Source organism: Schistocerca serialis, chromosome 1 (assembly GCF_023864345.2).
Source record: "Schistocerca serialis cubense isolate TAMUIC-IGC-003099 chromosome 1, iqSchSeri2.2, whole genome shotgun sequence".
NCBI lineage: Eukaryota > Metazoa > Arthropoda > Insecta > Orthoptera > Acrididae > Schistocerca > Schistocerca serialis.
The window spans coordinates 1,269,350,470-1,269,378,096 of NC_064638.1; the positions used below are offsets into that span (position 1 = coordinate 1,269,350,470).

General features: G+C 39.4%; 1 protein-coding gene across 1 annotated transcript in view; it reads right to left on the reverse strand.

The window, feature by feature from the left end:
• The window catches only part of LOC126459874 (uncharacterized), a 50,531-nt gene extending 25,458 nt beyond the window's left edge, over window positions 1-25,073 (reverse strand). Inside the window, exons 1-2 of the mRNA XM_050095888.1 lie at window positions 24,911-25,073; window positions 1,107-1,480 (exon numbers count right to left, since the gene is read on the reverse strand). Coding sequence (XP_049951845.1) covers window positions 1,107-1,417 — 311 coding nt within the window. The 5' untranslated portion in view covers window positions 1,418-1,480; window positions 24,911-25,073. The remainder of the gene's footprint in view (window positions 1-1,106; window positions 1,481-24,910) is intronic.
• Window positions 25,074-27,627: the final 2,554 nt, after the last annotated feature.

The following is a 27,627-nucleotide window of genomic DNA, read 5'->3' on the forward strand; positions in this document are numbered from 1 at the left end:
GCGACTAATAAAGATTAACAGTGTGTTTTATGTGAAGTCTGCTGAAGTCAAAATTCTTTACAAATCTTTAGTCATTCAATATCTCGAATTGCAGAATATTAACTTCTCTATCAAATATCGACTGCTGGCACTAGAATAACTCAAAGCAAGATTTTATTTTTTTAATGATTTTAGTTTAACTTGGAAGCCACAATAACAATTTCACACAGAGCTATGCAGGACTGAAACATATTGATTTACAGATTGTTTCGCAATACATGTTTCACACTTCTTGAGGTTGTAGAGGGGACTTGGTAGACCAAATTGTACGTAGGAATCCACCTCCGCAAACGTCATCCAAAGACGCTACAGAGCGCCACGGGGTGATTTCGTGAAGATGTGACAAATTTCGTCTAGTAAACACGGGCTCCAAAATGCACACCTGAGGGGCTATGAGCACTTGTTCTATAGTGGAGATGTGTTTCATTCTAGAGAAGCTGAACAAGTACTTACAGCTCCTCACGATGCTTTTTAGACTGCATTTTTTCTTGTCTTGCTCCATACTGGCACCTGTTAAAGTTCCATACCCTACATTTTTACCAACTTCAGTGCCACTGTGAGAGGTATCGAATGATTTTCGCTTGTACTTTCGACTCGACGGTTTCCGGACCAAGGACCTTACCTCAAATTGATATGTTTATCCGCCTCCGCCATCCTTGCAAGTCTTGTAAGATCGTCAGGGAATCACCCTGTATATATATAACATTTACAGGCGCCTGTAACTTCGTCTCTCTGTAACGTCGTTGGATAACGTTCTCACACATGGGTTCCTATGTAAAACTTGATCTACCAAGTCCTCTCTACAACCTCTAAAAGTTTGTACTATGAATTGTGAAACACCCTGTATATTGCAAGTCAGATTTACTACTGCCCAATAGTGATGTATGCCTGAACATAAATGTCTGATAACAATTTGTTGTCATGAGGATGTTTCATCAATGACAGTTAAGGTCACTAATAATTTGAGAGTGTGAGTCACAATGTTAGAGACAGGTAGCATAATATAGGTTCTCTGCATTCATTTATAACGAAGTAAATAACAATGGTAAGGGTGAAAAACATGATACCTTCTTTTAGAAGTACTTCTGGTTACTTTCTTGTACATGCAGGCCTTATAGCCATAGTAACAGCTCAAAATCAGAGCTATTGCAAAAACAGGCAGCGGCGCAAATGACACAAAATGGCACAGCTGGATTTCTCCGCCACTGAACATGATGGGTGAACTTTCCCCATTAAGTATGCAGCCGCAGTATCTGGAGGCGCAGTTGTCCAGGATCTCACTCCAGTGGAGCCACACGGTGGTGGATGCAGCGACCGTCACGACGGACAAGACTGCCGAGGCAGCGTACAGGACTGCGAAAAGGCCCTCCCTGCCCATTGCAGCCACAATTAATCTCCGCAAATTCCACTTTTTCCAAGTGCGACCTCCTTACGGTACAACCTAAAAAAGAAGTCTCTTATTACGCAAAATCACTTTATTATATTTTGTATCTGCCGCATAATGTTTTCTTATGGAATATGAGAGAGTGTTGTACCTTGGTTCACTTCTCACGTGCAGCAGCGTTTTTCTGAAATTACATAAATAAATGCCGAAAATTAAGGTTTTTCTAAATGTGGCAATATTTTCCAAGATTCAACATGGTCATGTACCTAGGTACAAATATTCTGTTGAAATTCAAAAGCCTCGAAAACGAGAAAATTTGTCAATACTATATTTAATCGCCTATTTGTAACATTATTATTCTGCTACACACGTGTTACTAGTAAGTGATATCAAATTGAGCGGAAGTGCAGTTTTATTAAAAACCATTTACAAGTTTAAGTACATTTTGAAATACTAACTGTTGGACACTAGCACACATTTTCATTTTCGAGACAGGTAAAGTTTCTGAGACATTAAAGAAGCTCAGTTCATTAACAAGTACCACATGTTCCATGCTAAACGCTACCTTCTGTTTCAAAGTACAACACGGTACACGAACGATGAAGTATGGCTTCACTGTCCACATTTCATACAAATAATTCAAAAAATGTATAGCATTTTACTCACAACAAAATCCTGTAACTGGATAATTTAAAACATATTCCAAATGCCTTTACTACATCACACAGCAGTTAAACGGGTAGAACTCGAAATATTTACAAAATCTGAACAAAACACAACCTCATTTCTAACAAAAATAAAATCTGTAAAAAAATTGTGGAAACCACTTATGGTAGTTTCTAGTGTGTATTCCTTCGTGACTAGGTTGAAGTACCTACCAAAGAGCATTATGTGTTCCTAGGTATACCATCTTCTTGGTTCGCTACTCTCCCTTACACCACTTTTTCTGCACATATACTTCAAGCAATGCACAATACGTGATGTTTTTCAGCTTCCACCATAGAGGAGAACTTTTAAGATGCGAAAAAACAAGACATTCATTAAGAACAGAATTGTATCCAGATGACGAGATGTTCCGGCTGGAGACCCGTCATGAATAAAACCAGTTACTACGCCGGGAAAGTTTACGGAGCTTTTAAAAAAAATGTTGTCTACACTGTATCAACAACTGACCATCACTGCAATGATACAGAATCCTATCCTATTTTGGCAAATTTAACTTGCCAGAACTAATTGCTTTGAAGTAAAAAAATATGTTTGAGAGCTTAATATATACAGGGTAATTCACGAAGATATGAAAATATTTTTATATGTTATTCTATAAGTGAAACTAAAGAAAAAAAGTTCATATAATCATAGGTCCGCAAATGTTTAGTTACGGAGTTTCGTCAAATAAAAGATTTTGCTTGAAATTTAGCAACTTCGCTAATATGAAGCCATCGAAAAACTGTACGAGATTAAAGTAAAGCACGATTTCCATTTATTTTGTTGTTATTGGTCTGGTGAGTCCAATAAAACATCTCCCAAACGTGTATCTGCAGTAGTTTTCCAGGACACCCAGAGAATTCATTAAGAATTTAGAAACGTTTATGTCACTGTTGGCAAACGTTAGTGAGTTGTTTCAGTCGTTTCCTAACCTTGAAACGCGCTAGTTTTCTGTAGTTTTCAGTGAAACCACATAATAACAACAGTGTATTTAAGTGAAACCACTTGGTACCTGTTGCAATTTGTAGATTACTTATGAAATAGGGATGCCTTTCAAATTTACGACAGAGGAATATGCCGATATTGCATTTATTTATAGCAAATGTGATGGTAATGCTACAGCTGCAGTTAACGAATATCGCGTACGTTATCCAGCTCGGATGATTGCGAATGCACGAACCATTAGCGGAGTATTTCGAAAGTTACGGAAGACACGTTCTCTACCTAGCGTTCATATTCAGTACGAGCACTCGCTGCGTGAAGATGATGTTGAGGATATTATGGATGCTGTTCAACGTAGCCCGGGTACCAGTACACGACGTATCTCTCAACGATTAGAGATTTCACAATCTAAAGTATGGCGTACATTGACGTACAATAATCTGTATCCTTACCATAACCTAAAAGTGCTTCATTTACGTACGGAAGATCCTGACCTTGGCTTGGAGTTGTGCTACTGGTTAAATATTAATCGGCGGTTACACAAATTCACTTTAATTGCTGATGAGGCACAGTTTACTCGCGGTGGTATAAACAATTTACATAACGAGCACGTATGGTCTGAAGCAAATCCACATGCAACGGTGAAACGCAATTTCCAGCAGCGATTTAGCATAAATGTGTGGTGTGGTATAATCAACACACACTTTATTGGACCATTCATTTTTCCAGGACATCTAACTGGCGAGGCCTACGTACAATTCCTTCAAGCAGAAATGCCTCGTTTGCTCGAAGATGTTCCGCTTGTTACGCGATTGCAAATAAATTTACAACGTGACGGCGCGCCTCCAACTTTCACCAACGCCGTTACTACAGATTTAAATGAAATTTTCCCCAGAAATGGATTGTTCGTGGTGCTACACGTCTGTGGCCATCCCGACCGCCCGATTTAACACCAATGGATTTTTGTGTATGAGGATGCATGAAAGACATAGTTTGTGAGGACAACGTCAATACACGTGAGGCATTACTTGCTCGCATTATGAATGCAATAGACGAAATTAAGAACAACACTGTGAAACTGAAACGAGCAACAAAATCTATTCATACACGTGCAGCGAAATACGTTGAACTCGGTGGAGACATTTTTGAACATTTGTTGTGAAAGCATTGTGAAATTGTATGTACACTGTACAACTTCCTTAACATTGAGCTTTGTTTTTTCCGGTTTAACATGAATTCACCTGTGCTATGGTATTAATAAAAGCAGATTATCTGACAAATTCATACAGTTTCTGTTGAAAACTTCGTGGAATTGTCTGGAATTTAAAAACAAATTGGGTGAATTAAAAATTTTACGAATTTACGTGTTTGTTTCTCTGGATGTTCAGGAAAACTATTACTAAAAATAAATTAAGGAAATGGATGGAGATGTTTCATGAAAAGACAGTTCACTGAAAAAAACATATGCTTGTTCAGTTGCAGATTGAATGATATAGATTTTTCAATACAAGATGAAAGTGCATGTCCAAAAAATTTGGACACATCTTTAAACAGCTTTTCACATGTTTTCAAAGAAACACTTCCACCCATAGTCCGCCAATGAAAGAGAACGAATAAACCACAGTGGATTACCACTGGCATAAAAATATCTACACTCCTGGAAATGGAAAAAAGAACACATTGACACCGGTGTGTCAGACCCACCATACTTGCTCCGGACACTGCGAGAGGGCTGTACAAGCAATGATCACATGCACGGCACAGTGGACACACCAGGAACCGCGGTGTTGGCCGTCGAATGGCGCTAGCTGCGCAGCATTTGTGCACCGCCGCCGTCAGTGTCAGCCAGTTTGCCGTGGCATACGGAGCTCCATCGCAGTCTTTAACACTGGTAGCATGCCGCGACAGCGTGGACGTGAACCGTATGTGCAGTTGACGGACTTTGAGCGAGGGCGTATAGTGGGCATGCGGGAGGCCGGGTGGACGTACCGCCGAATTGCTCAACACGTGGGGCGTGAGGTCTCCACAGTACATCGACGTTGTCGCCAGTGGTCGGCGGAAGGTGCACGTGCCCGTCGACCAGGGACCGGACCGCAGCGACGTACGGATCCACGCCAAGACCGTAGGATCCTACGCAGTGCCGTAGGGGACCGCACCGCCACTTCCCAGCAAATTAGGGACACTGTTGCTCCTGGGGTATCGGCGAGGACCATTCGCAACCGTCTCCATGAAGCTGGGCTACGGTCCCGCACACCGTTAGGCCGTCTTCCGCTCACGCCCCAACATCGTGCAGCCCGCCTCCAGTGGTGTCGCGACAGGCGTGAATGGAGGGACGAATGGAGACGTGTCGTCTTCAGCGATGAGAGTCGCTACTGCCTTGGTGCCAATGATGGTCGTATGCGTGTTTGGCGCCGTGCAGGTGAGCGCCACAATCAGGACTGCATACGACCGAGGCACACAGGGCCAATACCCGGCATCATGGTGTGGGGAGCGATCTCCTACACTGGCCGTACACCACTGGTGATCGTCGAGGGGACACTGAATAGTGCACGGTACATCGAAACCGTCATCGAACCCATCGTTCTACCATTCCTAGACCGGTAAGGGAACTTGCTGTTCCAACAGGACAATGCACGTCCGCATGTATCCCGTGCCACCCAACGTGCTCTAGAAGGTGTAAGTCAACTACCCTGGCCAGCAAGATCTCCGGATCTGTCCCCCATTGAGCATGTTTGGGACTGGATGAAGCGTCGTCTCACGCGGTCTGCACGTCCAGCACGAACGCTGGTCCAACTGAGGCGCCAGGTGGAAATGGCATGGCAAGCCGTTCCACAGGACTACATCCAGCATCTCTACGATCATCTCCATGGGAGAATAGCAGCCTGCATTGCTGCGAAAGGTGGATATACACTGTACTAGTGCCGACATTGTGCATGCTCTGTTGCCTGTGTCTATGTGCCTGTGGTTCTGTCAGTGTGATCATGTGATGTATCTGACCCCAGGAATGTATCAATAAAGTTTCCCCTTCCTGGGACAATGAATTCACGGTGTTCTTATTTCAATTTCCAGGAGTGTAGTTTCTAGAAAGAGGCAAATACAGGTTGAGCTGAAATCCAATAAGAGTTCTCAGTTCATTAACTATGTGAAATCGTATAACAACTGTTTATGAATGTTCTAAATGCAGCAAATGGAATGGAAAACTCTAAATTCATTAAAAAGCATAGAAATAACTCAATGTCATTTGGAAGGTTCGCAAATCTGAACTTGGAGTCAAACATAGTAATCAGAAAAGATTTAAAATAAAGATACAAGCAAAATAATAGTAAATCTTGCTCAGATGTAGGAAAATTTTAATGAATTCTGTGTGAAGTTAGCAAAATCTGATACTGATGTATACTCCTATGGAGGTGATTTTCATTGTTTGGCTCAAATCAGAACAAGACTGAGAGTCCAATGAATTTGACAAAGAAACATTAAAAGATGTAGAAAAGAAAATTAGTAAAGCCAAGAAATAAAAATGCTGTAGGAGGGAATGAAATACCACCCAAAATTATTAAAGCAGCTTCAGATACAAAAGGTCACACACTGTGCAAAATAATTATCAGTCATGTGAAAAACTTCCTTTTCAGGTTTTTCAAATTATGCACAAAATTGTAAATATTTTGACATGTCCTATATCCTTGTAAAAAAAGGTCTACAGATGAATAAAGCTACTACTACTACTGCTTACTGCAGACTACATAAAATATTGAACAGCTATGAAATAGTAGGCTCCATTCGACTTGCACAAATCCTTTTCACTCTATTAATGAATTTTATGAATGTGAAAATGTGACAGCATAGTGGCAATTCTTTGGAGAGTGTACCACAGTTTCTACAACATTATTAATGCAATACGTTTTGTTCAAATCGTTTTAACTTAAATATTGTACTTTATGGGAAACTTATTACAGTTTTTAGCTTTTATTAACTAATCTTTTTTGTGTATCTACTGTATATTTATATACAATCGCAACTTGACGTTGTCTGTTGCTGTAACAGTTGAACGACAATAAAATTTTAGTTATCTATTTTCTTCATAATGTCTCTGAAACAGAGGATGACACAGAAAAGGCCGAAATACTGAACGTCTGTTTCCAAAACTGTTTCACAGAGAAAGATCACGTTGTAGAGCCTGTTTCCTCCTTTAAATCGTCGAACAAATGAGAAAAAGACAGAGATCGAAATAAGTGACCACCGGATATAAACGCAACTGAAAGCGCTCAACAAAGATCACGCCACTGGGCCTGAAATGATACCAATTTGATTTTACACAGATTATGCGAAAGAACTTGGCCCTCTTATAACAGCAGTGTACCGTATGTCTTAAGATGAGCGAAACGTTCCTAACGATTGGAAAAAAGCGCAGGTCATTCCCGTTTTCAGGAGCGGTCATCGAAATGATGCACAGAACTATTGACCTACATTTCTTATGTTGTATAATTTTGGGACATGTTTCATGCTCGCGTATGATGACATTTCAGGAGACCGAAAATCTCTGAAAACCATGATTGTGTGAAACCCAGTTCACTCTATTAGCCCACGAGATTCGGCGTTAAATCCCGAGTTTTCTGCGGTCGCGGTTCGTGACGTGGCGCCCCCAGTACCTAGAACTTGCCGGTAGATGTCGCATATAGCCAGTCGTTCTTATCCAGAGCTTTGAAAATGACCGGAATGTATTTTGAGTAAATGTCGGATATGTTACGCACTCTGTATGTGTTTGCATTCTGGTCAGACATCAGTCTGTACAGATTTTACGCTTAGGATTGTATATAAGTGCGCTTATCTCATAAGGGGACCTTGTCGACTGATCCTGTTCGATTTCTTTATGTATATTTATGAAATTTGAAACATCTGCCAGCTGTTTTCTTTTAACTTTGTCGACTTTTTAACTGTCCCCCCGTGCATGTCCCCGTATTAGTGTATATTTTAACTCACATCATCTCCAATTAATTCCAATTAATATGTATTTTGTGTCCCTATTTTTATCTCCCGTTTTATGTAAGAGTTTCACTTCCTGTATTTTTGTAAAGCCATTTGGCTGAAAAGCAGTGGACTGCGACGCTGCCAGCCCCCCACCCCCCTGCCCATATGGGGCAGGGGAATGAAATTACAATAAAGAAAAGAAAAACATTTGGAACATCACCAGTTTCCTAACACAGTGCGACACAACTTAAAAAAGAAGAAGTCAAAAACCGCTTCCTAGTATAGTGCGACACAATGTTATAAAAGAGAAATTGAAAAAAGTTGCTGAGAGGATTTCCGAGCTCTATTAAGTATTAAATTTTTCACCGAAGTCAAACAGATGCTCGTAGCTTCGAAGAATGGTAATTTAAACGCTTCAGGTTCGAATCTCCCCTACAGCATTTTTACATTAATTTAGATTCTATATTTTTGTTAAGGACAAATTATGATAAACAAATATTGAACCATAACTTTCTGATTAAGATAACACCCTTTTTATTTCCAATTATTGGTCACAAGAAACAAAATAAAATTTGATACAGATATGTGAAATGACTTATAGACAACAATAATAACCCAGAATGAATTTTTCGCCCTACAGAGGAGTGTGCGCTGAAATTAAATTTCCTCACTTATTAAAACCGGACTAATCTTCCAGAAAATTCCATCAATAATACTGGCGCATTTCGTATGCTCGTTCCTCCACAGAAAACAAATCTTAAAATACCCAAATCTGTATTCTGTGTTCATGTTAGGTCACTGATTTGTCTCCTGAACGATCTTCTAAGCAGAAATTTGAAGCTCCATAAATATCCCTTACATGTACGGTATTGAACTCCATATACTGTCAGCGTAAATAGCGCTAAGGAGATGTATTATGGATCCAGTAAGCATACAATAGTTCAAAACAGGTTTACTAGCGTATTTTCGGCAATTTCATCTTATGTCTTTGCCTCAATGCCGGAGGTATAAAGGTGGAGTTTGCACTCGGCTATCTCCCATTCGTACGTCCCGCCCCAGGTAGGCAGAAACATGGCTGCCGTAAAGCAGCGGCATTTGCCACTCCCTCGACAACCCGCTGCGTGTGACATCTAGTGGCAGCACGGCGAGACGCTACGAGCTACGACCCTGGAAAGACCAGGAATTGAATTTTTAAAACTACCGTAGGCTACCACAAGTAGCTATGGTAGTTTTGCAAGTAGCTCAGGTCAATTAATGTCGTATCTCTATTACCTGTTCGTTGGGTTTGTCGCGTACCTATCGGGCATTATGTCATAACAATAGCTTTCTTTGTGTATGCGAACAGCGTCGTACTAGATTCCCCAAAAAACTGGAAGCGATAAACCGTCTAGAAACTGTGTAAGGATATATAAAGGGTAACGTGAGGAACATTGTTGTTCTGCATAGTTATCCTCCTGTCTGTTGCTTAAGAATAAACAGTATATATAACAAAGCTGAAACTGTCAATGTTTAATTCAGGTTTTATTAAAATTGTTGGTTTGTAACGTGAAAGAGAGGGATGCTGTACAAAAAAATTAAAGAAAACAATACAGACTTATCACATATTGCTAGTAAATGCATTACTTCAAAATAATGGTAAAATAAAAAAACCGCAAAACGAAAATATATCAAACTCCACTCCAATACTTCATCAGATTAATATAAAACATGTTTCCGTTATACACAAACATTTTTCACATTTATCAACAACAACAGGGAACTCTTTTATCATGATGAAGAATGTTCTGTTGAACACAAAATTATATATATATATATATATGTGTGTGTGCGTGTGTGTTTGTGTGTCTGTGTGTGTGTGTACTTTTGAGGCAAATATATATACTTGTAAGCTGTATTGCCTCAAAAGTAATTGCTTTGTTTACATAAAAGCACGGTAATTATGCGATCAACTAATTTTTCTTACTCATCAAGTGCAATTTTATTCCACAAGGATTAACACAGAATGAAGTTTGGTTCTAATTATGTGCAAAACAAAGAAACAAAAAGCAGTCATTGGCTTCCATTTCCTCTCTTATACATTAATTTATATTCATTTTGTAAATAAAAACTGCCTTTTCTTGCTGCAATTTACTAAACAGGTATTTCTGTGCTTGCTGCAGATGATGGCCACACAAATAAACTTGACATTCATTCATATCTGTTTCCGTATCAATACTACACAGAATTCTACCATTTGGTATGTCATTTATTGCCAGTAAGCAGATGTCAGACTCAGATTCATTGGAAAAATCCTCATGAAATGAAATTTAGTCCATCAACAAAGGAAGTAACTTACAAAACACTTCTTGTCAGAGGAAATAGAGCAGCGTGTTTTGTTAGAGGTTCATTTAGTAAGCGTGAAAGCTTCACAGAGATGCTCAGCCATATCCAGTGGCAGGCACTAGTAGAGAGGTGTAGTGCACCACAGTGTAGTCCATTCCAAGGAGAGTCATCTGATATACAGTATTGCTTCCTCCTGTCTACATCTCGTGAAAAGACCATGAAGATAAAATTAGAGAGATTCGAGTGCACACAGAGGCTTACAAATAATTGTTCTTCCCATGAACTAAACACAACAGGCAGAAGAAGGGGGAAATGACAGTGTACACAAAGTAACCTCCACCACACACCGTAATGTGGCTTTCAAATTATAGATGTAGATGTAAAATTTGCAGAAAAGAATTATCAAAAAACATGTGGAGTGCAGAGTCAAGAGAATTGTGTCAGCCACCATTAGGGGACCTAAATATACTAAGTGGTTCTTCACTATACTTATATTTTTTTCCACAGATAATAATCCTGAACTGTTTCTTCCAAATAACTTCCAGCATAAGTATGAATCTAGGAACAAAGAAAGTTTCATGCTTCCTGGACACAGACTCAATCTTTTCACACAGACTCCACAATATATGAGAATGATAATATGCTATAAGTTAAAAGGCACAAACTTCTGGAAGGCTGAAACTGAGAAGATAAAAAGAAAATTATTTACATATTACTTTGGTATAGAAATGTTATTACTCTATTTGACAATTTTTTTAATGATGACCTGACCTTCTGTGCAGGAAAAAAAAAAATATTCAAACTGTTTAGTCACAATAAGTATTGTGTTCCATATATAATCTATTATAATTGTAAGCTGATGAGTCTCCTTTACAGCATATTAATTATTTTACTTGTATGTTATGAGACAAAAAATTCTGATTCTGATGTTTGGTGGTAGACAACACATAAGAATGTTGTAGCTACTGAAGCCAGGACCTCAGTCTTAAATATTGAATACAAGAAACAGAAGCCCCTTGCTAAAGAAAAAGAAAGGAGTAAAAATAACTAGGAAATCACAGTTTATGGAGATTCCACTTTTTATTTCATCTTCAACACCTAAAGTTACTGATGTCCAACTACAGTTTGATCCCCACATGATTATTCCTACAAAAATACACTCCTGGAAATGGAAAAAAGAACACATTGACACCGGTGTGTCATACCTACCATACTTGCTCCGGACACTGCGAGAGGGCTGTACAAGCAATGATCACACGCACGGCACAGCGGACACACCAGGAACCGCGGTGTTGGCCGTCGAATGGCGCTAGCTGCGCAGCATTTGTGCACCGCCGCCGTCAGTGTCAGCCAGTTTGCCGTGGCATACGGAGCTCCATCGCAGTCTTTAACACTGGTAGCATGCCGCGACAGCGTGGATGTGAACCGTATGTGCAGTTGACGGACTTTGAGCGAGGGCGTATAGTGGGCATGCGGGAGGCCGGGTGGACGTACCGCCGAATTGCTCAACACGTGGGGCGTGAGCTCTCCACAGTACATCGATGTTGTCGCCAGTGGTCGGCGGAAGGTGCACGTGCCCGTCGACCTGGGACCGGACTGCAGCGACGCACGGATGCACGCCAAGACCGTAGGATCCTACGCAGTGCCGTAGGGGTCCGCACCGCCACTTCCCAGCAAATTAGGGACACTGTTGCTCCTGGGGTATCGGCGAGGACCATTCGCAACCGTCTCCATGAAGCTGGGCTATGGTCCCGCACACCGTTAGGCCGTCTTCCGCTCACGCCCCAACATCGTGCAGCCCGCCTCCAGTGGTGTCGCGACAGGCGTGAATGGAGGGACGAATGGAGACGTGTCGTCTTCAGCGATGAGAGTCACTTCTGCCTTGGTGCCAATGATGGTCGTATGCGTGTTTGGTGCCGTGCAGGTGAGCGCCACAATCAGGACTGCATACGACCGAGGCACACAGGGCCAACACCCGGCATCATGTTGTGGGGAGCGATCTCCTACACTGGCCGTACACCACTAGTGATCGTCGAGGGGACACTGAATAGTGCACGGTACATCCAAACCGTCATCGAACCCATCGTTCTACCATTCCTAGACCGGCAAGGGAACTTGCTGTTCCAACAGGACAATGCACGTCCGCATGTATCCCGTGCCACCCAACGTGCTCTAGAAGGTGTAAGTCAACTACCCTGGCCAGCAAGATCTCCGGATCTGTCCCCCATTGAGCATGTTTGGGACTGGATGAAGCGTCGTCTCACGCGGTCTGCACGTCCAGCACGAACGCTGGTCCAACTGAGGCGCCAGGTGGAAATGGCATGGCAAGCCGTTCCACAGGGCTACATCCAGCATCTCTACGATCGTCTCCATGGGAGAATAGCAGCCTGCATTGCTGCGAAAGGTGGATATACACTGTACTAGTGCCGACATTGTGCATGCTCTGTTGCCTGTGTCTATGTGCCTGTGGTTCTGTCAGTGTGATCATGTGATGTATCTGACCCCAGGAATGTGTCAATAAAGTTTCCCCTTCCTGGGACATTGAATTCACGGTGTTCTTATTTCAATTTCCAGGAGTGTATATTGACATAGCACAACAGTGACTGATAACTTATTTCTTACCACAACTGTATTTCATGATACAGTTGTGAGTACAATAATAAATGGTCTAACTTACCATGATGATCTATATAATCCCCATAAATCAGTTTAAGCTATTAAGGAAAAAGTGGAATTTCACAAAATCTTAAATACTAATTTAAACTATTCACAAAGAATTTACTGGATGAACAATGGAAAGAAGATTAACAAGAACATTCTACACATGAGAAATTTAATGCTTCCCTTCTAATATTCTTTAGAACACCAAAAATCTAGTTGTCCTGTATAACAGCTCAGGCACAATTACAGTTCAAGCCTACTTAAAGTGTTGCTAACACAGGATCAAAGTATTTTATGGCAAGAATCTTATCTTATAGCATGAAGCTCTGATCAAGAATTAAATATTTACTGCAAGTAATATTAAAAAATTCTTTGCTGTATTATCAATAAGAGAAAAGTACATGCACTCTGTACAAAAAATTTAAAATTTCAGGAGCAGAGCAAAGATAGTCACAAATGTTGTTAGATAGCAAAAAAGAGTGGTTTGGTAAGCCAGAATAAATTTTTCACCCTGCAGTTGGAAGTGCACTGTTTTGAAGCTGCCTGGCAAACTAAAACTGCATGCCAAACTGGGTCTCAAATCCAGAACCTTGCCTTTTGTGTTACCAACTGAGCTACCCATTCTGCCCTCACAGCTGTATTTCTGCCATTGCTTCTCTGCTAGTTTCCGAATTTCACAGCAGCTCTCCTGCATGTGATAAGTGCAGTGGCTGCAAAAGGCAAAGTTCTGGGTTTGAGTCTTGGTGTAACATACTGTTTTAATCTGCCAGAAAGTTTCTACTCAAATGATGCTTAACTCTCTGATGACAGCAGCAATGATATACGTAATGTGACAATCAATTGCTGGTTGTCAAATACAATAAAGTGTAATTATATCTAAAAACAAAGATGATGTGACTTACCAAACGAAAGTGCTGGCAGGTCGATAGACACCCAAACAAACACAACTGGTTACCAAGCCCCCACAGAACGTATCTCTGCCTACGTAGATCAACACCTTCAACCTATTACATGCAGTCTCCCATCCTTCATCAAAGACACCAACCACTTTCTCGAACGCCTGGAATCCTTATCCAGTCTGTTACCATTACACCAACAACCTGAAAACAGCTTTCACATCCCGCAACTACCCTCCCGACCTGGTACAGAAGCAAATAACCAGAGCCACTTCCTCATCTCCTCAAACCCAGAACCTCCCACAGAAGAACCACAAAAGTGCCCCACTTGTGACAGGATAATTTCCGGGACTGGATCAGACTCTGAATGTGCCTCTCCAGCAGGGATACGACTTCCTCAAATCCTGCCCCGAAATCAGATCCATCCTTCATGAAATCCTCCCCACTCCACCAAGAGTGTCTTTCCGCTGGCCACCTAACCTTCATAACCTCTTAGTTCATCTCTATGAAATTCCCAAACCACCTTCCCTACCCTCTGGCTCCTACCCTTATAACCGCCCCCGGTGTAAAACCTGTCCCATGCACCCTCCCACAACCACCTACTCCAGTCCTGTAACCCGGAAGGTGTACACGATCAAAGGCAGAGCCACGTGTGAAAGCACCCATGTGATTTACCAACTAACCTGCCTACACTGTGAAGCTTTCTATGTGGGAATGACCAGCAACAAACTGTCCATTTGCATGAATGGACACAGGCAGACAGTGTTTGTTGGTAATGAGGATCACTCTGTGGCTAAACATGCCTTGGTGCACGGCCAGCACATCTTGGCACAGTGTTACACCATCCGGGTTATCTGGATACTTCCCACTAACACCAACCTATCAGAACTCCGGAGATGGGAACTTGCCCTTCAGTATATCCTCTCTTCTTGTTATCCGCCAGGCCTCAATCTCCGCTAATTTCAATTTGCCACCGCTCATACCTCACCTGTCTTTCAACAACATCTTTGCCTCTGTACTTCCGCCTTGACTGACATCTCTGCCCAAATTCTTTGCCTTTACAAATGTCTGCTTGTGTCTGTGTATCTGCAGATGGATATGTGTGTGTGTGCGAGTGTATACCTGTCCTTTTTCCCCCCTAAGGTAAGTCTTTCCGCTCCCAGGATTGGAATGACTCCTTACCCCTCTCCCTTAAAACCCACATCCTTTCGTCTTTCCCTCTCCTTCCCTCTTTCCTGATGAAGCAACCATTTGTTGTGAAAGCTTGAATTTTGTGTGTATGTTTGTGTTTGTTTGTGTCTATCAACCTGCCAGCACTTTCGTTTGGTAAGTCACATCATCTTTGTTTTTAAATATATCTTTCCCACGTGGAATGTTTCCCTCTATTATATTCATAAAGTGTAATTATTTACATATAAAGTTAAGAGACATAAAGCACACAAAAATTTCATGATATTTACATCACTGACACATTGTTACATATAGTGTGATTTATTACAACTTAGCATGACAGTAATCAGAACTTCATGTCACTTAAATCTGGTTCCTCATACTGTTTTATGGAGTAGTATGCTTCCTTCTTAAACCACTCTGCTAGAACATCCTTAAATGTACTATAGGGAACAGAATGGACAGCTTTTGGAAGTCTATTGAAAAATTTGAGGCCTAGAGACTTGTGGCTGTTGAGAACCTTAGCTAGCGTGCTGTAAGGTATATCAATTGACTGTCCAGTTCTTGTGTTGTGACCATATACAGGCATCTGAAGGTTAAAATTATTTAAATTCCCTTTAATACTCAGAAGGCAACTACACATATAGGGGCCTTGGATTTTCACAATACTGAGCTCTTTGAAGCAATCTTTAGAGGATTCTCTTGGTGTCAATGCTGCTATACATCTGATAGCCTTTTTTTGTCATCTGAATACTGGTACAGTTTTTGAGCTGGGGCAGTTACCCCATAGAAGAGTTCCACAGGTAAGGTGGGAGTGGAAAAATGCAAAATATGCATATACAACAAGGTTTTGCTTACATTATTCCTCAGTCTGTGCAACAGATAAATCATTGGAAAAAGTTTTGAGCACAATTTTTCTAAGCTGAGTTTCTGATCTATGTGCAAACCTAAAAGTCTGACTATTTTTTGATGTTCATTGGAGACACTTAAACTGAAACCAGTGTCTTCAGTTTTGTTGTTATTAATTTGTAAATAATTTGCCTGGAACAAGTTGGTGCATCAGTCCATTGCTACATTTACATTAAGTTGCAGCTCCTCTAGATCATCAACTTCTGTGATTATAGTTGTATCATCTGCATATAGTACTGCCTGACATGGGAAAAAAGGAGGATTAGTCATTTATATATTCAGTGAACAGGAATGGACTCAGTACTGAGCCCTGTTTAACACCTTTCTTAACAGTAATGAGTCTGACCTTAAGCTGTTTATAGTTACCACATGTTTCCTGTTGCTTAGGTATGACTCAATAAGGTGAAGAGCATTCTCTTCAACTCTGTTGTATTTGAGCTTTTTGATAAGTGTACTGTGGGAGATAATGTCAAAAGCTGTGTTGCTTGAGGCTTTCCCAACGGACATGTATATATGGTTCTCGGGGGAGACGTTGGTTGTCATAGTGAAAACTCTACAATATTTCATCAGCGCAACTGGCCGACATCTTCAGGTGCAACAGACACACTGCTAAGGCATGACTAGAGCCCCCTATTTATGCCAGTCTTAGGCAGGAAGTGCACATGCGTGGAGGCACCAAATTCAATGGCCAATAGCAATGATGTCAACCGATAGCTGGAAGGACAGCAACGCCACCTGCAAGATGAAGAACCAAAGACTTCAGGGCACATGTGGAGGCTGCTGCTGCTGCTCTGCACTGCTATTGGCCACCCCAGCGACCTCTGTCGGAAGCCGCAAGCAAAAATGCGCATCCGCATAGGCGCGTGACTATCCTCCCATTGTCAACAGAATATTTATGTTGCTGGCGAATCGTCATCCGTCGTATGACCAATAGTACTCCTCTCTGCTCGATGCAACTTCAATACGGCCACTGCTGGATCCCAAGCTGTACTGAACTGAAAGCCCATGTCTCTGTTTACTAGATTCATCAAGCTATGTATTTTCACTGCTTCCTTAATAACACTGTCCCAATACGGACTCGTCAACGAGAGAATCTTGATGTGTTGATAATTCATAGACTGGCCGGTACTGAGACAATGCTCGGCCACTGCAGACTTCTCTGGTTGCTCCAGATGAGTGTAGTGTTGGTGTTCAGTACATCTCTGTTCTACAGTGCGACAAGTTTTTCCGATGTACGACATGCCGCAGCTACAAGGAATCTCGTAAACACCAGGTCTTCTTAGGCCAAGGCTGTCCTTAGATGAGAGCTCTGAGTTTTGCCGGTGGACGAAAGAAACATTTAACTTTATGCCTCTCCAATAATCTTCCTATTTTTGAAGAGACACCGCCGATGTTTGGCAAGATGACCATTCCCCTTTGTTCTTCGCCTTCTTCGAGTTCCTCACTGCATATTTTCACTGTATTAACACTGATGGCCAGTTCTAGATTCACAATTCACCGTATACACGAGTAAATAGGAACCACCTCATTCTTTGTAATCCCAGAGTAAGGAGGATCATCCAACAACTAAACAGTGACACACCAAAATATTTTTGTCAAAATTGGATCAATGATTGGAACAATGTACATGAAATAGTTATCATAGTGACATCATTCATAACATTGTCTCATAAATATTGTTAATGGAACATTAGTACTCGGAAGTCATAAGTTTACAGTTTCACATGAAATTTTCAAAAGAAATGATACCACACATGCTCACCTTCTTTACAAATGTTCTTATTGGATATATTACTTTGGGGCACAAAGTGTCACTTTAAACTACAAATAAATGATAGCATTAGGATAGTAATGTGCTGATATTAACATGGTCCGATGCATATCTGTTATCTGTGTATTAGTCAGACATGGACTCTAACGTGACCTGGCATAGTTGGGTCTAAGTGCATTCATCGGGTCATTTATCAGAATACTTGTGTCATCAGCAAATACTTTTGAAGAGTGCTCCAGTTTCTTTGTTATATCACATTCCTTCTTTCGGAATTTAGTTTTATTTGTGTGGTATCATTTGCTAATGTGACCTTCAATTTTCTGTTGGTAGGATTTTAATATGTCTGTGCAAGGGGCATTCATTTAACACCAAGGTATTTTAGATTCCCTAGTAGTCTTTTTTTAACTGCACAATCTAAGACCTTACCAAGAAAATGCGAATAAGGTATTTTTTCTTGTTAAAGGCCTTGTTGGCCAGTACAGACTCTGATAGGGATTCCGCCAGCTGTTCCTCAACACCGCTAATAGTTATTTCACTCATTGGACAATTCTCCTAGGTTTTCCTTTGTAAAAGACTGCTTGAAAACAGAATTAAGCATTGTTGCTTTTTCTTTGCTACTCTCAATTTCAATTCATGTTTCACCCATGAGTGACTGGACACAACTTTGATGCCACTTACAGCCTTTACAAATGACCAGAATTTCTTTGGGTTTATGTAACAAAATGAAACACCTACAGCCATCTTTATAACAGTTTTCATTATATGGCTACCAGTTTCTGTGCTTCAGTGCACCATCTTCAGCCCTTAACAGTTGCTGGGTGGGGGTAAGGAGGAGGTGAGTTAACTCCATCCATATACATGATTCATCAATGACTAACATCTATGAACTGATTCTCACAGACTACCTGTAACAACAATGTTGTGTCACCAGCCGTGACAACATCGTTGTTACAGGTAGTCTGCGAAAACCAGTTCATATATGTTGGCCACTGATGATTTGTGTATATGGATGGAGTTAACCCCTCAGCATCACTTAAGGCCTGAAGATGGTACACTGAAGTACCAAAACTGGTAGCCATATAACAAATAACATCATCATGATGGCTGTAGGTATTCTATTTCACTACATATGTGAACAGCCAGTCCCTCAAACATCCAATCACAACAATGGGTGTCGAAAAACTTCTTTGGGTTTGGTAAAAGAGCATTTGACAATATTCTGCTGTTGTATTTGTAATCATTGAAGACTGCATGCATTGCTTTCTTGACAGCCAAATGCATTTTATTCAGCATCTTTCTATCTATAGACCTATGCTTTGTAACACTATCATGTAAAGGTAAGTTGCTACTCACCGTGTAGAGGAGATGCTGAGTCGCAGATAGGCACAACAAAAAGACTGTCACAAATAAAGCTTTCGGCCAGTAAGGCATTTGTCAAAAATAGACGACAGACACACACAAACACACACACACACACACACACACACACACACACACACACACACACACATGTGCAGATGCAACTCACACACATGATCGCAGTCTCGGGCAACTGAAACCACACTATGCTTTATTGTACACTGATTATCCAATTGTCTCTGTTTCTTTAGAAATGTCTTTAAAGTTACTACATGTCATGGAGCCCCCCCCCCCCCCCCAATTATGAATTGTTCTACATGGTACATACCTAACCAGTGCATGGCCAAGTATTCTTTCAAATTTGAGGCATCGCCCCTTTACATGTTCCCATCCTGTGCTAAAAGTTTCAATTTCCTCACTGAGATAAGACACTACTGCTTTTTTATGTAGTTTACTGAATATATATATATATATATATATATATATATATATATATATATATATATATGAATATAATAGAGGGAAACATTCCACGTGGGAAAAATATATCTAAAAAGAAAGATGATGAAACTTACCAAACAAAAGCGCTGGCAGGTCGATAGACACACAAACAAACACAAACATACACACAAAATTCTAGCTTTCGCAACCAATGGTTGCCTCGTCAGGAAAGAGGGAAGGAGAAGGAAAGACAAAAGGATATGGGTTTTAAGGGAGAGGGTAAGGAGTCATTCCAATCCCGGGAGCGGAAAGACTTACCTTAGGGGGAAAAAAGGACAGGTATACACTCGCACACACACACATATCCATCCACACATACACAGACACAAGCAGACATTTGTAAAAGCTTTTACAAATGTCTGCTTGTGTCTGTGTATGTGTGGATGGATATGTGTGTGTGTGCGAGTGTATACCTGTCCTTTTTTCCCCCTAAGGTAAGTCTTTCCGCTCCCGGGATTGGAATGACTCCTTACCCTCTCCCTTAAAACCCATATCCTTTTGTCTTTCCTTCTCCTTCCCTCTTTCCTGACGAGGCAACCATTGGTTGCGAAAGCTAGAATTTTGTGTGTATGTTTGTGTTTGTTTGTGTGTCTATCGACCTGCCAGCGCTTTTGTTTGGTAAGTTTCATCATCTTTCTTTTTATATATATATATATATATATATATATATATATATATATATATATATATATATATATATATATATCTTTCTACTTGTTTTAGTTGCCTTTTGTACTTTATTGATCATTGTTGCCACAACAGTGTCATAATCACTGATATCAATTACGGTGTGAATATCGCTGGAGACATCAGGTCTGATTGTTGCCATTAGATCTAATACATTTCCATCACGATTGAGCTGCTGAACTATCTGTTCTAGCTACTCTTCAGAGAAGGAATTTATGATGTTTCACAGGATGTTTTGCCACACCTACCACTAACAAAACTGTAATTTTCTGAATTGACTGTTTGGTGATTAAAGTTTCCACATGTTTACAGTGCAATTGGGGAATTTGCACACTACCAAACTGAGGGATTTATTGTCAAAGTTTTTGGTGACATCAGGAAGGGAATCTGGTGGTCAATAGAAGGATCTTATTATAGTTTTATGCCCATCCCTTATGCTGAATTTTGCGAAGCAATCTCACATGCAGCTTCAATATCTCATTAGGTTTGAGCATCTTGTCTGCTGCAACAAATACACCATCTCCATTTCCCATTAGCCTAATCTTTTGATATACTCTTGAATTTCCTCCAAAAATCTCACTGCTATCAGCATCGACGATACTGAAGGCTCCTACAACAACATCGTGGAAAGCATTGATAACGTGTTACCAAGTGTTCTCCAACTCAGTAACAAGACAAATATCATTTTGCATCCAATTCCGCAAAGATTCGACAAAGAATATATAAACAAAAAAATTGAGATGGTTAATCACCATTTAGTGCAAACAGCGAACTGTTCAAAATCTTGCAACAAAAGCAGAATATCCATAAACTTTGAAATGGAAAGACTGTCTCGTGATAAATTCACACGTCATGAATTCCACTTGAACAGACAGGGGAAGGAGCAAGTATGCAGTAGACTGTCTCCGTTAATTAAAATTAACAATTGTACAAACCAGATCCATGTATCTCTGAATCGACCAGTCTACCTGTAGAAATCAGTGTTTCACCAAAATAGATACAATGTGAAAACCAGTGCAATACAAGTGTCTAAAATGAAACAAATGCTACTTGACAAGTGGATTACAATTAGAAGCACCACAGCACACAAAAGGCAGGGCCCAGAATCCAGGGAACCTGCTAGCAAGAAGTCACCACCCACACCTCAAATCAAGGAGGATTTTTTACAGCTAACAATACTAGATGCAAAAAAGAGGTAAGTGGTCAAGCAAGACAGAATATAGTCCCTGCTTCATACTTTAAATTGTTCCATCAGAATGTTCAGTCTCTTTCCAATAAACTGAATGAAATACAAATCTTGTTAAATGATATGAGTGATATTTCTGTTTTATGATTTACTGAGCACTGGCTAAATAAAGACATGATAGAACTAGCATACCTACCTCAGTTTAAATTAGCTGCCACATTTTGTAGAGAAGTACTCAGGCATGGTGGTAGCTGCATGTATGTTTGAGAAGATATAGGCTTCACTAACATAACCAAATTTGACAGCTTATCTAAAGAAAGAGACATAGAACTCTCAATAGTAGAACTGCCAACTAGCAATTCTGTAATCATCTGTGTATATAGGTCACCAGATGGTGATAAAAAAGTTTTTTGTAATCATATGGAAGAGCTGTTAGAGGACTTCAACACCCTTAAAAAAGTATTATCAAATGTGGAGATTTCAATGTTGATTTCTCCAAACCCAGTAAATTTAAAGATGAAATCAAAGACAACTCGTATAACCACTACTTCTGCAACAACCATACATCAGGTGTTTGTAAACACAGATAAATATATCTGCAACACACAGACTGCAAACACTGGTTTTAGTGATCACAATGCCCAAATACTAACAATCGCTATTCCAGGAAACACGAAAGCCCAGAAAACTAGAACTATTGCGAGGAAGTTTAATAATGAAAACATAGATTACTTTTGTTCTCTCTTGAGAAGAGAAATCTGGACTGATGTTTACAGTTCAAACACCACAGATGACAAGTTTGACAAATTTATGGCCACATACAAACATTTTTTTGAAATAGCCTTTCCTAAACAAACATCACTTTTAAATTCTGTGCACAAACCAAATAAATGGTTCACAACAGAAATAAAAATATCATGTCAGAATGAAAGGAACTTATATGAATACTCAAAGCAAACCACAAATCCTGTATTTATCAACTACTTTCAACAATATAAACAAATACTTAGACAAGTTATAACAAAACCAAAGAAAATGGAAAATGACAAACAAATAAAAAATTCCAGGAATAAGACTAAAGCAACCTGGAGTATCATAAAAAGAGAAACAGGTACTACATCATTAGCCCACAAAAATACAGAACTTCATGAAAACAACAATAAAATAATCAACCCCACAGTAGAGGCTAATAAATCTAACAACTACCTTTCTAATGTAGCACACCACCTGATTAACAAACATTACAACTCACAACCAGACAGCAATACACTCCAGTCAGATACAAAACTTCTTACAAGAACCCTATTCAAGTCTCCAACAACACCTGAGGAATTATCTGTCATTATAAAAAGGTTACCCAATAAGTATTCAGCAAGTACTGATGAAATACCAAATATTATCATCAAAGCAAGTATAACATATATCGTAGAACCATTAACGGATATTTTCAATTCATCATTCGTGAGTGGTATATTCCCAAAAAATCTGAAAATGGCAAAAGTGACACCACTGTACAAGAAAGGGGACAAACGTGAAGCTGCAAACTATAGACCTGTATCAGTATTGTCAGGCTTTGGTAAAATTCTTGAAAAACTATTTCTTAGAAGGGTGACAGCCTTTCTAAATAAAGAAAACATAATAAGTGATGCGCAACACGGATTCAGAACTGGCAGATCAACACAGTCAGCTATTTATACCTTCTTAAATGAAATTCTAACTGCAGTAGATAATAAACAACATGTGTCTGGCATATTTCTTGACCTTAGTAAAGCCTTCGATGTAATTGATCATAATACTCTGTTGCAGAAGCTAGGTAATTATGGAATACGAGGCCTGCCAAACAAGTGGATACATTACTACCTTCATGACCATCAACAGATCACTCAAATAAAATACAAAGACATAAAAACACAACAAATTTGTAATTTTTACAGTAATGCACAAAACATTACATACGGAGTTCCTCAAGGGTCAGTCCTTGGGCCAATTCTTTTCATTCTTTATGTTAATGATTTGTCAGAAAAAAATAACTAAAGGGACAACAGTACTTTTTGCAGATGACACAAATATCCTAATCATATCACGTGATGAGGAAAGCCTACAAAAAACAGCTACAGGTATAATACAAAATTTGACACAATGGTTCAGAACAAACAAGCTAATAATAAATAATGAAAAAACAGTGACAGTCAATTTCCACAATTCTCAGAAACTACAACCTGAAAGACCAATTTTTAAAATTGATGGAAAAACTGTCTCATCCGTGAGCGACACAAAATTTTTAGGTATACATAGTCAGCAGAACCTAAAATGGGAGACACATCTTAACCATGTAAATAAAAAGCTTAACACACTTACGTATGCAGTAAGAATCCTCGCACAAAATACAAGCCGTGCGTCTGTGATCACAATGTACCATGGCAGTATTCAGTCACTGCTTATGTACGGCATTATCTTTTGGGGGAGCTCCGTAGGTACAAACAAAACATTTAGGCTACAGGAAAATATTGTTAGAATAATAAACCATGCTAAGTACAGAGACTCCTGTAGACCAATATTTAAAAATCTTAGTATACTGCCTCTTCCTTGCTTATATATGTATGAAATATTAAATTTCACAAAAGGAAGTATTTTAAAAGATGGAAATATCTTCAAATATAACTGTGATTACCACCCTCATGATACTAGGCAGAAGCATTACTTACATGTCAATACAATAAGTACAAACGTTTGTAAGAGAGGAGTGTATCATACTGGCATAATGCTGTACAATCACATGCCATCCTATTTGAAACAGATGCAAAATTTACAAAAGTTTAAAGTGAAACTGAAAGAGTACTTGCTTGACCACTGTTTCTATTCTGTTTCCGAGTTTTTAGAGTACCAGAAAAGTGTAGTGTAATTGCACAAATATTCTTAATAAGTCTATCATTTTATTTTATTATATTAAATTTGTCATCATTATTCAACATGTATTGAATAATTTTTAATTATTAACCCTTTCAAAATAACAATGTATATGATGTTGTATATACTGTACCAACATGACTTGTCCTACATCGTTTGTGCAAAATATGTACCTAAACACGATTTACAGGACCAATAAAGAAATACAAATACAAATACATCAAAACAAGTTCTACATTATACTGTAAACAGCTGTTAGAATGTTTACTAGTCAACATATTTGTGCATCAAAAGACTGTTTGAAAATGCAATCTCATTTGCTTCTTTCATAAACAAAAATGTTTTCATTTGGAAAACTGAATTTGTTCGATTTGCTGTCTTATACTTCCAGTAAATTCAGACATCTGAAATAGCCAGCAAAGATTAAAAGATATAATATTCATCTCTGCAAGATTCTTTTGGATTTAGAAGTTCTCAGTTTCAGGCTACAGTCCCAAAAACAGTACCTGTTATCAAGTAGACCCAGCATGTTCCCGGATTCAAGCAGTGATGAATGAAGGCCTTGTTTTATTAAAATATGAGAAAGCAAGGCCACTTGAGGCGTTCAGACTCTACACAGAATAGAGGAAACTCTGTGCTCCATTTACTGCACACTGTGTACTCACACACCACAACATATACTTGCTACTGACAGTACTTGGTATCAATGACTCAAAGGGAGATTAGATAAAGTGTTGGTCCAGTTTGTATAAGAGATAAAGCAGCGATTCTAGATAAAAGATATGTGACATAAGGGAACAGAAGAGTTGAGTGTAATTGAACAGGTCACACAAGCACGAACATAAGACATTCCATACTCAGTTCCCAGATGAGATACTTTTATTTTTATTTATTTTTTATTTATTTCATTCGTGTTCTGTAGACCCATTAGCGATAAATGGCTTGGGTGTAGAAAGTGTCATTTACACAGATTTGAGACATTTGTTTATAATAATAGGTTGTAAAATGAATAATGTATTACAAAGAAAAAATGTTTACAAGAATTGTTTTTTGTAAAAAGTTACAAATTACATTGAACAGACTTACAATAGATCAAAATCAATTCACATATTATCATACATAAATTCGTCCAGTGAGTAAATGGTTTTACTTAGAAGATACTGTTTAAGTTGATCTTTATAAGTAGGTGGATCAGTAACTGACATTTTTATTGCCTGAGGGAGAGCATTAAATATTTTTATGCAAGAGTAGTGTACTCCTTTTTGCACCATACTTAGATTCTTTTGCTCAAGTTGAACTACTTTACAGACATCCGAGAAGTATGACATCTAGTTGTTGTATTGATTTAAGTCAAAGCAGAAAATACTTATTGCTCCATGACACATGAAACTTCTGTTTTCTACATTTATGAATAATAATGTATGAGAAGTTTTGCTCAGTCATGTCTGCTAATGGTACAAGTAATGGTACAAGTATTGTGATCAATGGGCCCAGCTCCACAATGCAGGATACATCCCTGATCGTCACTAACAATGTACACAAATAGTTCATAGCAATTAGCCTAACCATAAATTTTTCAAAAACTAGTATTGTAAATTGATTGACTGTTCCGGTGTTTCTTGGTAGAATATTTTATATTTTATGAATGAAAACACACACAACACTGGTGTAATATTCTATTACATCACTGCTGTGTGTGTGTGTTTTCATTGATAATATTACACAGTTTCAGACAACAAATAAACAACTTCAAGTTCCTGCAATGGATATTAAAAATCAGAATTAATGAAACAACACATACAAAACTCCTATGCGTCCAGGTAGACAATCAGTTGAGGCAGAAAGAGCAAATTGATTAGCTGGTCAAGAAACTTAGCTTAGCATGCTTTGCACTGAGATCCATTTCTCACTTTGTTGTCAGAGAAATAATGTTGTTATAATGTGATTCTTGAAGTTCTTGTAGTGTTCTGAATATTCTATGAGGTTGCGGTATTGGAGGCAGATCATGTTGACTTCTCACCACAATATTTCGACTGGCAACCATTCAGCCACCTTCGGGTGAGTGTCCACCACTGAAGACTGCTAGTTCACGATGTCGGCTTTATAGCAAACATTGGCGTGGGTATGTGTGCACATTGGCACCCATCACAGGAGTGTCCTCTATCAAAATTTGCACCCTCTGCAAGTACTCTTCCATCTGTGGTGTGAAGGCACATTCATAAAGGTGAAACGACATGTCTGCCCTCTACTGGAAAGTGCACTTGCGGCACTGAAAACAAATGTCAGATGTTGCCACATGTGTCATTATGAATAAAATGTTTCCTCTCAGAAGACATTAAAGAGATCACCAGGTCCCAAGTTTTGTTCAGTTGAAAGCTGCCATCACAATTTATAAGATCTTGTGCTACACTTATTTCCAAAGGTTCTTTAATTACTGAATCCCAGAAGAATTTTGTCAGGGCCAAGATTTTTGAGGCAGAATAATCCATAGAGTGTCCCATGGTAATGTAATGCTCATCTACAGCCATCTTACTGGGCTGCGAAAGGTGAGTGTGGTACTCATGTTCGACACACCTATCATGCACTGTGCATATCATCTGACCTATGTAAATTTTGTAAAATCCTGCCTTCCACAGTACCAGGTCATCCTTGATCAAACCAAGAAGAGCACTAATCTTTGCTGGTGGCCAGAATATTTCTTTAATTTGATGTTCTTTAGGACCCCGTCTACTGGTTTCTGATGTATGGAAGAAATGCCCTGGACTTGAAAAGCTCCTTCTTTTTGATGTTATGAGTCATCACTTTTCTTCCTCCTTAGCACTGTACTAATCTTATGTGGAGAGTAACCATCATATTTGAACACCCACTGTAGATGTTCTAGCTCCTTTGTAAGACTATTTCCATCAGAAACCACATATGCCCACTGCACCAATGTTCTAAGTGTGCTGGTACAGTAATTAAAGAATCTGTGGAAACATGTGTAGCACAAGATCTTATAGATTGTGATGGCGGATTTCAACTGTTGGGACCTTGTGATCTCTTTAATTTCTTCTGAGAGGAAATATTTTATTTATTATGACACATCTGACATTTGTTTTGAGTGCCACAAGTGCACATTCTGACAGAGGGCGGACATGTAGTTTCACCTTTACACATGCACCTGCATGTCACTGATGGAAAAGTATTTACAGAGGGTGTGATGGCTGCCAATGCGCATGCATGT